Source organism: Asterias rubens, chromosome 5, assembly GCF_902459465.1.
Source record: "Asterias rubens chromosome 5, eAstRub1.3, whole genome shotgun sequence".
Classification (NCBI taxonomy): domain Eukaryota; kingdom Metazoa; phylum Echinodermata; class Asteroidea; order Forcipulatida; family Asteriidae; genus Asterias; species Asterias rubens.
In genome coordinates this window covers 8,215,905-8,232,963 of record NC_047066.1, presented here as the reverse complement: position 1 = coordinate 8,232,963, position 17,059 = coordinate 8,215,905, and the positions used below count along the sequence as shown (strand labels likewise).

Genomic DNA, 17,059 nt, shown 5'->3' with positions numbered 1-17,059 from the left:
CAAATAGTGTAGTGTTTTGCCTGCCTGGAAATGCCCGCGAGCATGCAAAGTCACTCTTATATAACATGATCTACACTCTACAGCCCTCTTTCATTTTCAAACTAGGACAAGTATTCAATACAGTTGAGCCTCAGAACGAGGAATGAAGACTCTTCAGTGGGTTCCCCAAGAGGAACAATAATCTGAAGGGAGGGTTCATCATTGGCTACAGTATCATATCACTCCAGACTTTTGCAATATGAGTGAAATTCTGATCATGATTTTGGCTGGTTCCCTAATTGTGATTGAAGCAACGAATACTGATTCTGAAATTTTGGAAGAGTTTGATTACGACTGTGAAATTCACTAATTAGTAGAAAGAATGTGCAATGAACCGACGTATTGGAAAAAGGGAATTCTTGGTTCAGTGTGACTCGCAGTGTGGGCTGCATGTATTGCTTTGGTTGTGTTGAGTGAATTCGTGTGAGCATGGGCATAGGATTGCATTGGTAGGTTATCAGACATGTCAGAGGTGCACGATTTTCTGAACAATTTCATCATTTTGCCTTTATTTAACGTTCGTGGTAAAAATTAAAAACATCAAAAGGATTTCTACTTTATAAAACTTTTGAAATGGAGACTACATTTTAAAGAGTGAAAGGCCAGAAATCAGCAGATCCATCGATCACTCAAGAGTCAGACGAGATATTTATCTTGCTCCATCATCTACGCTATCTACCGAACATCATCCATTAAGACTCTGACCACTAAACCAAAGCCGTTCCATACTCACAAGATGAGACAGCCACATCAGTCCTGGAACCACAACCCATTTGTAAACTCATAATAGAAAAGTATCTCAAATTTAGAGGTCAGTCAACTTGCCAGACGGTTATTTTAAAAGCTGTTAAATTTGCATCGGGGATAAAGAATATTAATTTTGGTGTTTACCCATACACCAATGTGTGTTAGCACTGTATACTCAGTACTTTCCCGAGTCCTGTGAACAAAATATCACAGACATGTTAGTCGGGTGGGATTCGAACCCACGACCCTTGCAATTCTAGAGCAGTGTCTTACCAACTAGACTACCGAGGTTGCCCGGTGTAGCTAGAGGCAGTTCGAATCCTATGTTTTGGCAGCGGGTACCGCAAGGATATAAGAGATGTTAAATTTGCACTGTATACTCATGTGTAATAGCACTGTAAACTCAGTACTTTCCCGCTCGTCCAGAGTGCGGAAGAGATTATTTTGTTACTTGAGATATTTAAACCCTGGGCCTCTACACTACAACTGAATGACGATGGTTCAATACAAAAAAAAACTCTAGCAAAGCTGAACATTAAAAGCACAATCCATTAGATGGGGGAGGAACGAATCGTGTCTAAATAGGAAGAGATTATTAACAGCCTTCAGCAAACGGGGGAAACAATGTTTTACATCATTGTAACATGCTAAAATCTAATAAAAACTGGAGGCTCTGCGGATACAATGACGAAGGCTTTTTACTTGCATCATTCTGAGTCAACAACCTCAAGATTAAAAACGAAACCTTGACGGTAAAAATACATCGGCATGCTTCCCCTTGGAGGCAATGACCTTTTGAAAATAATGTGATTTAATTTTTGTTGTTCATGTCGTGCTATTTTTGCACAAGGTCACATAGACAACTGACAAAATTTGTTTATATACCATGTACACACAGATCCTCGTCATTGGAGGATCTTGCATCACACGTCGTCCATTTTTTTGCCATGTACTTTTGGCTGTGATGCTCCAAAATTTAATATTGGACAGGCACCCATCCATTATGAACTATTATTGGGCGCTTTGTAGCATTGTGCACCGTCGCCTGTTTGTCCAAATGAGGCAAGGTTGTGTCATTGTGATTGCTGTCTACAAGGGGTGGTCCGTGTGAAGTGGATGAGTTTCTGTGTTCTCGTTTGTGCTTATTTTGAATAATATCTACCTTTCATTCGTGCATGGTTATTGTTGTGAAATCTGGACTGTTCCATTGCACAAGGCACACAACAAGTGAAACTCCTCCAAAAACATTTCCAAATTTATTTTTGAAATCTGAGAATTCCCCAAATCTATCTGAATACAAACAATTATCAGCACTTAGAAACCATCGTTCTGTACGCTGGTTCACAAACAATTTCCAAATGTCTGCATTATAGTCAGTAATCACAAAATCTCCAGGTGTTGAAACGAACTGATTGTGCAATATGAGCTTCTTCGTGATGATTAGCAGCATAACAATTAAATAGAAACGGAGTTAGAATTACAACATATGATCATCGCTATTGGGCTATCATTGTCCTCATCGCCTCTGGCTCTTGTTATTTGCAGGATGAATACATCAAAGACAAAGTACCTAGGTTTTTCGAACTGTTCAATTGTTGTATTCCTATAAATGCAAGATTTAAACTAACCTTTGAAGAGATTATTACAAAAGGTGAAAGCATTTTTGAAATATCATCCAAAATTTTGAAGCGGTCAAGTCCATGCAGGAAGAATCATTTGTAATTGGATCACACAATCTGTGAAACTTTTCATGTACGAAATGTTTCTCAGAATGAAAGATTTTTAATTCTTTTCTTTAAAACCAGATTCCTAGGAAGGGAATAATTTCTCAAAATGTTATATAACATTATTAACAGCTCGGGCAGTGCTTTTAAAAAGGTAATTTTTATTAAGGTGGGCATTCTGGTCAAACTCTGCTTATCTCCACTCCCACAAACAAACAAAAACAACAAAACCAGCATTAACAACAACAACACAAACACTGCTTGTGAAACCTCACACACACAAAAAAAAATTCACATGAAAAACCAGAAGCTAGCTTTTAACTCCAGGCCGAATTAGAGGCCCCTGCGACATAAACAGTCAAATATCTACAAGTAAGATTGCGCCACAAACTGTACCAGCCAAGTACCCCCATACGACATTAGCACTCAATTTCAGCTTGCCGTGGTGACGTTATCACAAGAGGCTACTTCACGGGTTCCCAGGGAAACCCAACGACCGGGAGCAGAAGAAGAAGAAGTGTCGCAAGAAAGAGAGAGAGAGAAAGATAACATTGAAAGCGGGTACTCACCTATCTCTGTATCCAGGCCAGTGCCGATGACGATGCCTACACATTTGCCGGAAGCGATGTTCGTACCCTGGAGGAAGAAGACGATGGGGGATAGCATCAGTTAAAAGATCGGCATGATGATACCATTTAACGAGAAATTCTTCAAGTAGTATCAATGTTTGCAAGGTTTCAATGAGAACCTGTGCCAAGAGCTTATTAGCCGTGAAATAACATGTATGTTTTGGAAGGGACTGGCTTAAAGATACAAATTTCTTCTTGGGAGTAAAAAAAAAATTTGAATAGAATTAGGAAGGGACTGTTTTTTGTTTTTTTGTTGTTGTTTTTAAGAAAATAAAATAAAATATGCTGTTGCAACCTGCTTTATAACATTTTATGAGCATTTATATTTCTTTCCACAACATTTTAAATAAGCCATCGAATATCATCGAAGCTCATCCAATTGGAATCTTAGCACATTGATCAGAGCCTAGACACCATTAAGTCAAGGCATTTCCCACAACTTCTTTAAATAACCTGAGTGTGTCTGATCTCATTTGCCCAAGTAATTACAGCTACATCAGACTTTAAAACTACACCGACGTACTCCTAGTGTTGTTAACAGCTCTGTTAACAGCTCTGTTAGTGTAAGCTGTTGCTGACATGGGCCAAATCTCTTAAAGCTTTTAGCAGAGTATACTTGCTTAAACAAATTATCTGCTAGTGGCTCTGCCTTATCATCACACCATTCCAATGGCAGCAAAAGAAGAAATGGGCGATCACATTTAACTTTTGTGCAGTGTTTTCCTGATTTCTATGGCACTTATTTTAAAAGAAAAAGAGGAAATCAGCTGACCAGCTGAAAAGTTGCATGCCTGTACCATGGAATTATGAGCTTAGAGTCACAACACCACTCTCACAGGTTTATACAAAATCACTGCACTTGCTGTGTAAGCCATGTGGCTGGATCACTGAGACATCATGCGTTTAACTATAGGACACCCTTAGCAACACTCTTAGTAACAGCTGTAGCCGTAGCGGTTGCTGCCAATTTGGATGCGGCCCGTTCATGCATGATCGATTGCTAGGCAGGATCCAAAATGACACAGATGGGTCAAATAGCCTTCACAGTCTACCCAGTGGATTTCTGCGTCTCTTTCCGAATATGAAAAAAAAAAAGTACGAACGAACTCACCGAGAAAAGGAGGTTCTTCTTGTCTTGGTTGACGGCCCTTGAGTCTGGGATGGCATCGGTGTGCTTCATCACGCTCACACTCTCACCTGGGTAGATAGAATGATGACGTCAAGAAGTAGAGAGAGAGAAGAAGAAGAAGAAAAAGAAGGGGAAAAAAAAAAAAACAGATTGTCAAATTAAAGACATATAAGAAGAAACTATAAATAAAACAGTAAACTTGCAGGTACAACAGTATGTGTTTTTGCTTTTGTGGGAGTGTTACCTCTGAAAAGAGCCGGTTCGTCTTGACGTTGAATTGTCTGTAATGTTGCTTTAAGGAATGCTGTTTGTGTAATGTTGCCTTAAAACATTTAAATAAATTTTGTCTCGCTTTATTTGTGCTGTTGTATTTTTCTTTTAGTTTGAAATGTTTTCTTTCACTTTACATGTATTTTTATTGTAAAGAGCATTGGTCTGGTTTGATAACATGTGCTGAATAATATTTTTTTTAATAACAACTCAGGAATACGGAGATGAGAAGTTTGTTCTGTCTCGCTAAAGCTCGTTGACGGCAACAAGTCTGCCCTTTTGAAGTGATTTGCATTTCAAGTGAAAAATCTGTCACATTTTAAAAGGTCTTGTAAGTTCTTGTCGGCTAAGTTTTTTTCTCAATTGCATTAGTCCTACATGTACTATGCTAATGAAGTTCAGAGAAAATGCTTTCAAACGGCAAACTTGTTCAAAAGAAATTTTAATCTTTTAAAATGAAATGCAACTTTGGTGTCTGTAGATCCGTTCTTCTTTCAAAGGAGTATCTCTTTCAAGAGGTGAATTTACATTTTACAATCAACAACAAGTTCGTCCTGAACTGGTGAGCAATTTTTTTATTTTTTTTTATAATTGCTGACAGTGCATAACAAAATCAGCCAAGGATTTTGTACACATCACATTGGTGTACAGTTTGTTAACAAATCTTTTCAGTGATTAAGTTCTCTTCCCAACTTGGAACTAAAAAGGCGCAGTCTTGAAAAAAAAATAAACTTCTTGTGTATCATAAACGATGCAAATTTTCCATCCCTGCAGGCTTATAACACTCGATCCATGTCCCCGATGGGTCAATAGTTTGTTTCACTCAAACCGCTGCCCTGCAACTGCCCGCGGTGCCTCACAATGACAAGCATGAAGAGACTGCTCACGGTATTTGCCTGTTGTTATTGATCAAGCAACAGGGGAGAAGTAGTGTGTGGTTTTTCTTCTTAATTACGAGGTGCCTGGATACCGAGTGTTTCTATGTTTTGGGGCGTTTTTTTTTTTTTTTTTTTTTTTCTCTCCAAAAAAGTAGATAGTTGGATTGTAGGAATACAATCTACTAAAATTTGCTGAACACATGTATGAGTACAATTTGAAACTTTGCAAACTTTGGGAAAACTTTTGATCATGCATAAGTTTCAATTAATTGAATGGCACTTCTTTTTTTCTGTGCAGATTGATGATTATTGTGGTCGGACTGTTTTACTATTTCATTTTTATTTTATTTTAGGGTTTGCATATCAACCTTAAATCTATGCATCCAGTTAACAATACGACAACCTAACAGTTGATGAAAATTTAAAACAAGTATGAATTTTAGTGATATGCTAATGTCTCTCAGGCATATGTTCACGTGAAAACATGTCTCTATACAAAAAAAAATAGTCATAATAATAAGTCATAATGATAACCACATTAACATTTAGGTACAAAGGTGTGCAGCAATTTCATAGACTGGCGAATATCTCCGAGACCATTCAACCAAAGGGAAAGATTAATTTATCTTATATAAAAACCGTTGCCGGAGAGTACCCGGAGAAGTGCAGGAATAAAACATTGCCTTGCCCTGAGTGTTTCTTATTAGATTGATGCACACCGCTGCCAGACAATTTGTGCTGTTCAAAAAAAGATCGTAATGAAATAACGGAGAAGAAAAAAATCATTATCAAAGCTTGTACGTGACCGTTAAATTTGTTTGAATTCGTGCGTAGATTAGGCATTGGGAATGTATAAGAACTTTGCACAAATACATGTAATCACAGGATAAGAAATTCTGTGTAGTTGTGGACTATTCATGTGCATAATATCTTCAAACATTTGGCGGGTCACCAGTCAAAGTAACATGTAATTCGCATTGCTGTGGCTGGTGCCCTAAAATCCTTCTACTCAGCATAATTGTCCCCATGCCCCCTGGTCATTGCCTTGTTGCCCTCAAAATGCTCTACATTAGAAATTTACAATTTCCTCAAAGAGTACTTTACCAAAAGAAAATGCCTTGGTGCCCTTGCCCTTTTCGAAAACAAAGCATGTACAGGCCTGTGATTTTATGAGGCAACATTTAGTGCTAGCTCATTTGGTTATAAGACGTTAGACCTTGAGACATTACTTTTTAATCCACGCTAATGAGACCTTCAAGAGAGTAAATCAGCACTTCGTTCAAAAATAAGGTTTCATTACTTCTTAATGAAATGTCACATCTCTGAGAAGCGATTGGAATAAAAGTTATCAAATTCGGATATGCTAGTTTTTAACCACTTTTGATCAGTATTCAAAGACAGTTACCTTTTTTTAATTTTTTTTGTTTAACAAGCCTACCCAGTAGCCACATGTACATGTATGTGACAAACATTTAAGACTGCATCCACTGAAATAGATACAGTGTAAAGAGCCAAAGAGAACTTTAAAATGACATATAGATCACCGTTCTAGGTGAAAAATGTACAATTATTTCAAACTCAGGAAGTGGTGGTGAATATTCAGCTGGCAAAAAAAATTAAACGTTTGTGACTATTATTTGGGGTTCGTCACAAATCTATTATCGCCATGTTTATATGTAATCCTACCAACACGACTGTTTCCTTATCATAGGAAAAAAAGGTTGGCGGGTGTAAATTAACGTGTGAATTATTGAATTAACATTGAATTACCTTTAAATTTTCAGAGATTGTAAAAACCAATAACTTAAATTTAGAAAGTAGATTTTGTTTAAACAAAATCTGACTCAGACAGTGCCTAAGCTGCAGATGGTGCATAAGCCGCAGATAGTGCCTAAGCTTGAGTCAGTGCCTAAGCCAAACATAGCCCCTAAGTTGAAGCCGTAGCCAAGGTTTCCAAAATTGGCCTATGCACCAAAGTGCATGGATGTGAAGGCCAACAGAGATAGGGGAGAGGAACTGACAAGTATTTAACGCTTTCCCTTCCATTAAAATGTCAACCTTGTTAAATCTCACTCTGTCAGTCCATGGGTGCAAGATCAATACAAGTATGCTAATCCCAAGAGTGCCTGTGAATAAGCGTCTCAGATAAAAAGGTTTTTTTTTATTTTAACCTCTCTGCTGGGACTGGACATCTCGCTGAATTCAAGAAAAAAAATGGGGGTATCAAAGGCTCAGCAGACGAAGAAACCCAAGACATTCTGGTCAACGAACTGGGTACTGGATATCTCTCAGAAGTCAAGGGAAAAAAGAAGGTGTGGTATCAAAGGCTCATGAGAAACCAAAAGCCCCTGTCACACGAGAGCACTTTAGCAAAGGTCCCTTGCTAAATTGTAGCGTGGTTGTAAAATTGTAAATAATGTTCCTCGCGTGAAAGGACAACAATTGTTTCTACTGTCCAAGTTCTTTTGCAAAATCTTGTCAAACATTGCTACATTTTAGAACCATGTTAAAGTTGAAGACACTGGACACTATTGGTAATTGTCAAAGACCAGTTTTCTCACTTGGTGTATCTCAACATATGCATAAAATAACAAACCTGTGGAAATTTGAGCTCAATGGTTGTCGAAGTTGCGAGATAACTTTGGAAGAAAAAAAAACACCTTTACCACACAAAAATGTGTGCTTTTAGATGCTTGATTTCAAGACTGCAAAATCTTATTTTGAGGTCACAAAATCAAAGGGAGCCGTGTCTCACAATGTGTTATACTACCAACCTCTCCCCATTACTCGTTACCATTGAAGGTTTTATGCTAATAATTATTTTGAGTAATTACCAATAGTGTCCACTGCCTTTAAGCAAGGGACCCAAGTTAAATTGATGTCGTGTGAATAGCACTAAAGGCTCATGAGAAACTTTAGACACTCTGGTCGACGAACCTGACATCTGAGCTACAGCTACAGTCCGCCATGTAATCCATTAGACCTCCGTGGGTGGGAAACTTTGGTATCAATGTTAAATTGATCAGGAAGCTCCGAGTCAACAATTCCTAATTGGACTACTAGTCTCTGTTGCTATAGTAAGGATATCTCTTGTGAATTTGAATACTCTAGCAGGATCCACAAACAGACAGAGTTCTGAAGAGCCGCAGACTTAGTTTTTTGGAGATGTGGGGGACATGATAACTACGTATGTCACTATTTGAGTTTTGATAAATCTGCCTGAGTACACCCACACCAAACAGTGCAGTCCTATTATGTACCTTTAATGGTATATTTGATGTACTTTTATCTTTTTGTCTTCTTCATTTTTTGAGATTTTGAGGAAATAAATAAATAAATAAATAAAATAGTGTCCACCAATGTTAAAAAAGGATAACTTGGAACAGACAATAGCTTCATTTAAATTGTGTTTCTTTGACAAATTTAGTTTGCAAGTGGGCAAACTGATAAATGCTACCAATCATGTAGTGTTTGTGGGAAAAGAAAAACAAAAAAGGCAAACAAATCAAAAAATCATAGAGATGTCCGCCGGCCAAGACAAGTTTCATCCATGAATTGGCGTGTGTCTCCGCAAAATAATGGCAGAGCAGGAAGCCTAACAGCAATATGGGAGGTTGACTGGCGAAAGTCTGCTGCTCAGCCTGGGGTGTTGGTTTTTCACTTTATCTTTTTTTTTTTCAAAGCCAAATGAGAAAATCATGTCCGGCACATACTACTTCAAATTACTGTTCCCTTCAACGAGCCTGAACAGAATTCTCTTTGACGGAGAGGAAAAGAACCTTCCGCGCATTGTAAAAGGACTCGGTAAGAGCGGCTCACTTATTAAACGTGATTTCAATTTTGTTTTCTTCACCATGAAACACTTGTGTAAAGTGGATTTATTACAGGTAGTTCCTGAGGCATCAAAACAGACCGCCTGCAATTATAATTGAATTATCTCGAGTCAAAAATGTTTTTTAACTCTCAATGAAGGATGAGATGGTGATGGGTGAATTTAAATCATGTAGATTGTAATTGAATTTTAAAGAATAAGAGGTTTAAACATTTACAGAGAAAATGTCAAATTTCTTGGAAATGTTTTGATTTTAAAGGAACATTGGTTTTCGCTAACAAAACAGTTGCTAGCAACTCATCAAATACAGCATTTCAGACAGAAGTATTTCAAGGGATGTTTTCTACTACCAACATCATCATTAGACCATGTAAGTTTTATGTAAATCTGTGATCTTATACAAGTTTTTTTTTCTTACCAATTCTGTAATGTTACTTTAAATAATGTAGTATTTTTATTTAAAAGTTGGGTCATAGATTGGTAAATTAATGACCGTAGAAACTTATTTGGTGAGAAGCACTGCAGCCGTTGAAGTAAATAGGCCTATTTTTTTGATAATTTTTCAACCACAATATTTGTTGCTGTTTTCTCATCAAGTACACACATACTTTTATTGCATCTTTCTTTTAAATTTTGACTATAAGTCACCATTACATTAACACAAAAACAATCTATGTTTACCTTAAAATTGTTGCCTTTGTTATATTGTGTGTATTTTGTTTTGTTTTATTTTATTTTATTTTATTTTATTTTAATTAAATTTGGTTGTATTATTTGTTATAGTGCTCATCAGAAAAGGGCATTCAGCTCCGCCCACAACGCACGTGTGAGCAAGAACACGTGGGGCTCTACAATGCCTTTCTGCACAACTCTGCCGCGCGCACCAAGATACACGCAGCCATGTTAGACCTTATTTGTTGAACCTTCGTTGCATTGTGATTGGTCAATACGCAATGGGGCGGAGCTTAGTGGATCGGTCTATTGGACCAAGGTCCTCATGTGTTTTCATTTTGCTATTTGGCTAGTTGTACCACGAGGGAGAACGCTGATCATGAGAGTGTTTTAATTTTTAAATCCCGCTCACAAAGACTCCATCTATGATGCAGCCTTTCTTTGTATTCATGCTTGAGAATGTGATGTGCATCATGTAAGTAGATAATTGATTTTTTGTTTGTCTGGGGAGGGTCATCAAAAGGCTTTCAATAGCATGCCTAGTGTAATGATAAAGCAGCACTTAAGGAAAAAAAATAATTTTACAAAGATATTTTTTATCAATATAGACATCTTCACGAATGATTCAATTGGTTAAAAATTTTAAAGTAATTTTGAATGAATTTCAATGGAAAAGTAATGGTTAAAACCCCTGCATTGACAGAAGATCAAATGCAAATTATATGCAGAAGATATTGTCATATAATTTACAGTTTTCATTGAGTATCTCTTCAGCAAAAACGCATTAAAAATTCAACAACTGCAGAAATATATTCATCAGAAAAAAAAACTTGGTCCACCAACCAAAACAGAATGCAGTGCACAATGATCATGACTGGTACTCTTCCAATTTCCGCAAAAAAATGTTCTCATTGAAATATTTTCCGACGAGGGCGGTGGCTCTGATCTTTGTTGCCTGTTATTTAACACTATTTCCTTATACATTCTCAGGCTTTCTAAATGGAAAGTGCCTTTTAAAATGCCATTTGCAGATGACCTTGACGAGCCAAAGATGAAATTCCAGGTATGTAAATGGATCAGAGGCCATGGGGACTGATTTCATAGAGCTGCTTTTAGTGCAAAAAGGAGATGGGCACAATAATGCTTAGCAAGCAAACGTTACCCGCCAAAAGGGTCACATGTACCATCCGTGACTGGTAACCTGCTCATTTTTGCTAGAAGCAGAACGTGGTCATGCAATATGTTCTACATAAGCATTTCTATGAATCAAAATCATCTCTTTGTGCTACAGATACACCCATGAATGGTATCCTGCTAATTTTTGCTGAGCAGAACATTTTAAAGAAATATTTTCTGCTAAGCAGCTCTAGGTATCAAAAATATCTATTTGAGGTACATACCTGTGAGGAGAGCCTGATCTACACGTAGTGTGGTTGACTTGATGGTGGTTATACGGACATCCGCTGGTACTTTGTCACCAACTGCAAAAAAAACCCCCAAAAAACACACAATCAGAACATCTTCGACAGAATCGTTTGCTCACAACTTTACAATAATAACCAGGGCTCGAAATGGAAGAAAAAATTCCAAACACCGCAGGGCTTGTACATATAGCTCCAAATTTTTACTTAAACTAGAATTTATTTCAACAAGCTCAGAATCAAAATGAGTTTTCAGATAATATCTATCTAACTTCTGCTTATGGGTAAGTTACATTGAAAAAGAATTGATTTTTGTTTTTATCACATTCAAAGTCAATAAATAATTCACAAGAAATTAGATGAAGTATTTTTATCTAATAAACAAACTCAAGACCACCAGGCTTGTCCTATTGTGAGTTTACTTGACCTTCTAAAGACGCAGACCTCGAGCCGGTGGTCCAGTGTTAATTTTGAGCCCCGAATAACAATGACAGTTAGAATAAATCAAGAACAAATTATAAATTTGTTGCTTGTCAGGTCTTACAGTTGCCATGGCAGCCAATTAATCTTCAATGACAATACCTGACTGCCTGTAAACACAACACATCAATCACTTTCAGTTTCATCAAAATATCCTCTCCTTCTGGATTCTCATTCAACCTTCACCCAGAGTAAACATTTGAGTTTACCTATAATATATTTTGTTATCATCGTTATTCATTATTAAATTGTGGGTTTTTTTTCTGAGGAGGTGAGGGCATAGGGAATGGGCAGTTTGAGAATGTTCACATTTCTATGCGGTATCTGGGCTTTAAACATACAAAAATTACCAGTAAAACAAACTAATAAAAAACAAAATGGAAAATTTTATAAAAAAAAGGTTGCTTGTTTATTTATTACTCTTTACTGCATTAAAAATATTCTTTTTTTTAAATGTATCCATAAAACAACAAAAATGGCCTGGAACAATTGCTCACTGGCAAAATTCTTGTGACCAGTTGAATACAAAAGAAATTTTGAATTCTAGGTCCTATAGCAAAACAAAATTATATGGCAAGGTTTGCGGTAACACCATGTAATGACTATCTGTAAATGAGTTGGGGTGGTTCTGAAAAGAACCAGTGGTTTCAACTCGACGTTTCTATCAGTATGCTCTGAACGTCTTCCATATCCTATTTCCACCATGCAGAGTTTCTAAACTTTACTTAACAACAAAATTCATGGTTTTTTTTCTTGGTTAATTAACATTTAGTAATTGTAGCATGAAGAAGAAAAAAAAACTTTCATAAACCTACACTATCAAAACTTCTATTTCTTTAAAATACCCAATCACAGCATTTTTTTGAGGCATTTTGTGTATGGTTTCAATTAACTTTCTTTATATATCTTTGACAATTTGCGGGTACACAACTTGCCATTTCATATTTCAAAGGTCCTCGCACAAAAGCGGCTGTGTCAAAACTAAAAATAAAGGCATAAATGAAAGGGCAGTTAGAACACACAAACCGGGTGTGCGACACAGTACTGTTCAAGTAGGTCTGTGGGTTAATTATATTGCCAACCTATGACATTTCAAAAGAAAGGCGTTTATATTAATCAGAACTGGGGTTTCTTGCCTACGTATTTGAGGGTTGATTTTGGAGCCTTACTCTTCATAATAGTTTGGCATCTTCGGTTTTTATCAATATGTGGATGACTCAGAGGAACAACTGCCTCTCAAATTTGGGCAAAATAATGGGGGCGGGGCAGTGGAATCGAGCACAGCAAGAAGCAAAAAAAGGCATTTCATCCAGTAATAGAATTTGGAACAAATTTGTTAATCTTTTAAATTTGTAATTTCTGATTTGCAAGATCAAAATTACTAATTTTGTAAAAAGAAAAACAGCATTTCAGGACAAGGTATTTAAAGGGATGTTGACCATCATACCAGGTGTAAATCTGAGCTAACTTGCATATATAGATGTATTCAGGAGAATGCTGAAGACGATCAGAGCATACTGATCAAAAGGTTAAGTCGTTAACCACTGGTTCTTTTCAAAACCAACACTTCTTAAAAAGAGATAGTCACAAGGCATTACCAAAAACCACTCGTAGTTTAAAGCTTCCACCATGGTAAGTTTCAATTCCTACTCATATGGACGACCTTTCACTAAACGTAGGCCTTTGCTATGGGAACTGTAAGGACCTAGTGTGTGAACACACATCAGGTTATTCAGTACTCAATGACTTCTAGATAACCCGAGCTTGAGTGGGTTTTTTCACAGCGTTATTTGTATGACCTACTTTAAACAAGAAGCTACCAACGCCATAAAACCAGAACAATGTACTCTCAAAATCTGCTATGTGAACTAACCTTCCAATGCATGATCAGAGAAGGTTAGAAATGTTATTAGGTTTTACCAAATACACTCGTGTGTATATCAACAGGGGGATGACAGTCACTGCTAAAAACTGAATCGACAGACATATTTATCAACATGTTCCGAAACATCTTTGTTTCGACACCTGTATGTTCAGACACTCGTATGTTCAGACACTCCTATGTTCAGACACTCGTATGTTCAGACACTCCTATGTTCAGACACTGGTATGTTCAGACACTCGTATGTTCAGACACCCCTATGTTCAGACACCCCATTGTTGTAATTTATCAACAGGGTGACGACAGTCACTGCTAAAAACTGATTCGACAGACATATTTATCAACATGTTCCGAGACATCTTTGTTTCACCAACTGTATTTTCAGACACTCCTATGTTCTGACACTCCGATGTTCAGACACCCCTATGTTCTGACACTCCGATGTTCAGACACCCCTATGTTCCGACACCGGACCCCCTAAGTTTTTATTGTTGTAATTTGCGCATTTCCGTCCATATTAAACCTAATGCTACTTTAAGTGCATTAGAAAGAACCTTTAAAAGGTACTTTTCCCAAATGTTTAGTAACAAATAAAATTTACTGACGGTTGTCTTAGCGCAACTCAAAATTGTTTCATAATGCATTTCTCAATTAACAAATTTTACAATGGTATTTCATACAAATCCACATTGATCCACCACCAACCGCCAATTTGAGTACTTAATATTGCCTTAAGGCTGTCAAAGGGGAGATCATCTTCAAAGTGATGAATGACTCCACAATCTGCATAATGTTTACCCAACTGTTAAAACATTTACAGTTGGCTGGCTCTTGCATGGAGTCCCTACAAACACATTCGAGCCCAGATTTCTATTAATGATGAATAAAATCCACAATAATTAGATTGACATTTGCAGAAGGTTTACCCAACTATCAAATCATTCACAGCCATCTGCTCAGTAACAAAGGATCCAGGCAAATAAAAGTTCACAACAAACACCATGAAAGTTCAATAACCCTATTAACTTTTCTAATTGCTGGGTTGTTTAGGTTCAGAAAGATTCGTGTGCTCAGCATCTTTACAGCAATTGGCCTATGGAGAATCTTGCTGCAAACGCAATTTTACTCTAAACTGCGTGCATGGCTTACTGACCTTCTTCAAACAGACCTACCGCTAATTTATCATCAGGCACTGACCGCAGGGGCATTCAGCATTTTTTAATTGGCAGTTTTCAATTAAAGGATTATTACATAAATCCACGAAAGAAAATTATAGATGTGTACAAAATGTACATTGGATGCATTTTGGAGTACTTGCACGTCTTCAAGTGGACAGTGGTAGTAGTCAGGAATTTGACAAGCACAGGCCCGACACTCCAAGAAGGCAACCATATCAGGTTTTATGCTAATAATAATATTTAGTAATTACCAATAGTGTCCACTGCCTTTAAAAAAACTGGAAATAATTCATGATAAAAAACTTTGAGACCCCTATAGATAAAGTGCTGTATAAAAACTAGTTGTTTTTATTATTTGTATTATTACGCGAGAAACCCCACTGATTTGTCCTCCGCAAAGACAATTTTGTTAAGCACTGCATTTTGCACAGTTTTTTTTTTAAAAACCACACAGGGTTCCACAATGTCAATCAGTAATTTCCTGCGAGGCATCTCTCAATACGAGTCTTGATAACATAGCAAGAGGAAGGCTTTTCTGATGATGCCACAGTAGGGGGAAAGAAATCTTGATGAACCCCCTTGATTAATTTCTTCCGGAACTGGCTTTCATAGTCCCCGTGTGATCCAACAAAGAAGCGTTAATTAAGGGGATTGTTATGATGCACAGAGGCATTTTCCCTGCGATGGATGCCACAAGGACAGTGTGTACGCTGATCAGTGTAATCCACTTACGTCAGTGAAGGCAAAATACTAACATTTGCTAATTTAAATTTAAAATATATGTGTTCATGTACATTTTGAATAAAAAACTGGCAAAGAGACAGGTGTGTTTTCATTGAAAACTACCCAGACCTAATGTAAGTAATAATAAAAGTAATTTAATAGCAATAAATAATGGCAAACAAATATTAGTTATCTGATATAAAATTATCCTTACAAAAAAAGGAGGAAATGATGAACGAAGGAAAGCAGGTTTGGTTCCACAGCAATAAAATAGTATTAACACTAGATTGTATTCTATATAATTATTTGTACAAAAACTGTCAGACACTCAGTCAAATGCTTTAACATAAGATAATGATGTATATTAGTGCATGTTCACCAACAGTGACAATGCTGGTCATTAAGCAATTCAGAAGACTCTGCTAGGGTCAAATCGTCAGGCTATTAAAATCTTGATGTCATCTGCTCAGGGCTACAGGGTCATTTGTGTAATTTGCATGATTTCATACAATTTCTTTTGCATACTGTATTTTTGGCGCTCCTGGTGAATGGGGTTTATTTTATCAAGAGTGTGCTCCAAACAATTTTTTTGGCAAAACGAGAAGAATTAATTAACTTGTTGATTCATTTGCTGATTTTTGTTTGATTTTGTTATATATTTTTTGCATCAGCCTTTCATTTAGTGAGCTTTTGATTATTATATGAAATGAGTATAAATTTGCAAAATTCCTGATATAGCATTGTGCCAAAGACCTACATTATGTCACCAAAATATTGTGGTGGGCTATAAGCGGCTGCTGCCCCCGCCCCCCCCCCCCCTCGATAACACAATGTGACATCAGTACAAAACACAACAACAATGTCAACATAACAGTTTCCCACTCCTCAGTTCTTTTATATTATTGGTTTATTGAAAATCAAACTTTGCAACCAAAAGGCTGAATTGCGCTTTAGCTACAATATTATATAAGAATACATTCAAACATCAAAGAGTAAAATCCTATAGCAAATATACAATAAGAGGCTAGATTCTGGGACCATTCATCCACATGTACACGTTTAGTAAACAGTTCATGCATGCGTGGACACTGCCACAAATCTCACCCACTGCTCTACATTCAGTGGGCTCTCTGATGGCATCAATACAAGAGCATCTGATTTCCATGGCAACAGGTGGAATGACAGTATACAACGATTATTAACAACGGGGCTTGTTGAGAACTGACCTTGTAGATTCAGTCCAGGTATTATTATACGCTGAATGGCACGGAAACTAAAATTTATTTCTGGGACCTACCTTCTGCATATCATTTGTACATTGTATGCGTACCGTGTTGGCAGAATTTATAATGAGGTCACGATAATAGAAACAAGCAGCACTAGTTCAATACAGTGTGTGAAGTACGTCTATTATTACACCAGAAGTCACACCCTTTTTTTTAAAGACAAGGTTTA

The 17,059-nt window shown here is 37.0% G+C and overlaps 1 protein-coding gene across 4 annotated transcripts in view; it reads right to left on the bottom strand.

The window, feature by feature from the left end:
* The window catches only part of LOC117290094 (calcium-transporting ATPase sarcoplasmic/endoplasmic reticulum type-like), a 79,094-nt gene that overhangs the window by 38,931 nt on the left and 23,104 nt on the right, over window positions 1-17,059 (bottom strand). For all 4 annotated transcript variants that reach the window (XM_033771347.1, XM_033771345.1, XM_033771346.1 and 1 more), the window contains exons 7-9: window positions 11,321-11,401; window positions 4,251-4,336; window positions 3,080-3,146 (exon numbers count right to left, since the gene is read on the bottom strand). In XM_033771347.1, coding sequence (XP_033627238.1) covers window positions 3,080-3,146; window positions 4,251-4,336; window positions 11,321-11,401 — 234 coding nt within the window. The remainder of the gene's footprint in view (window positions 1-3,079; window positions 3,147-4,250; window positions 4,337-11,320; window positions 11,402-17,059) is intronic.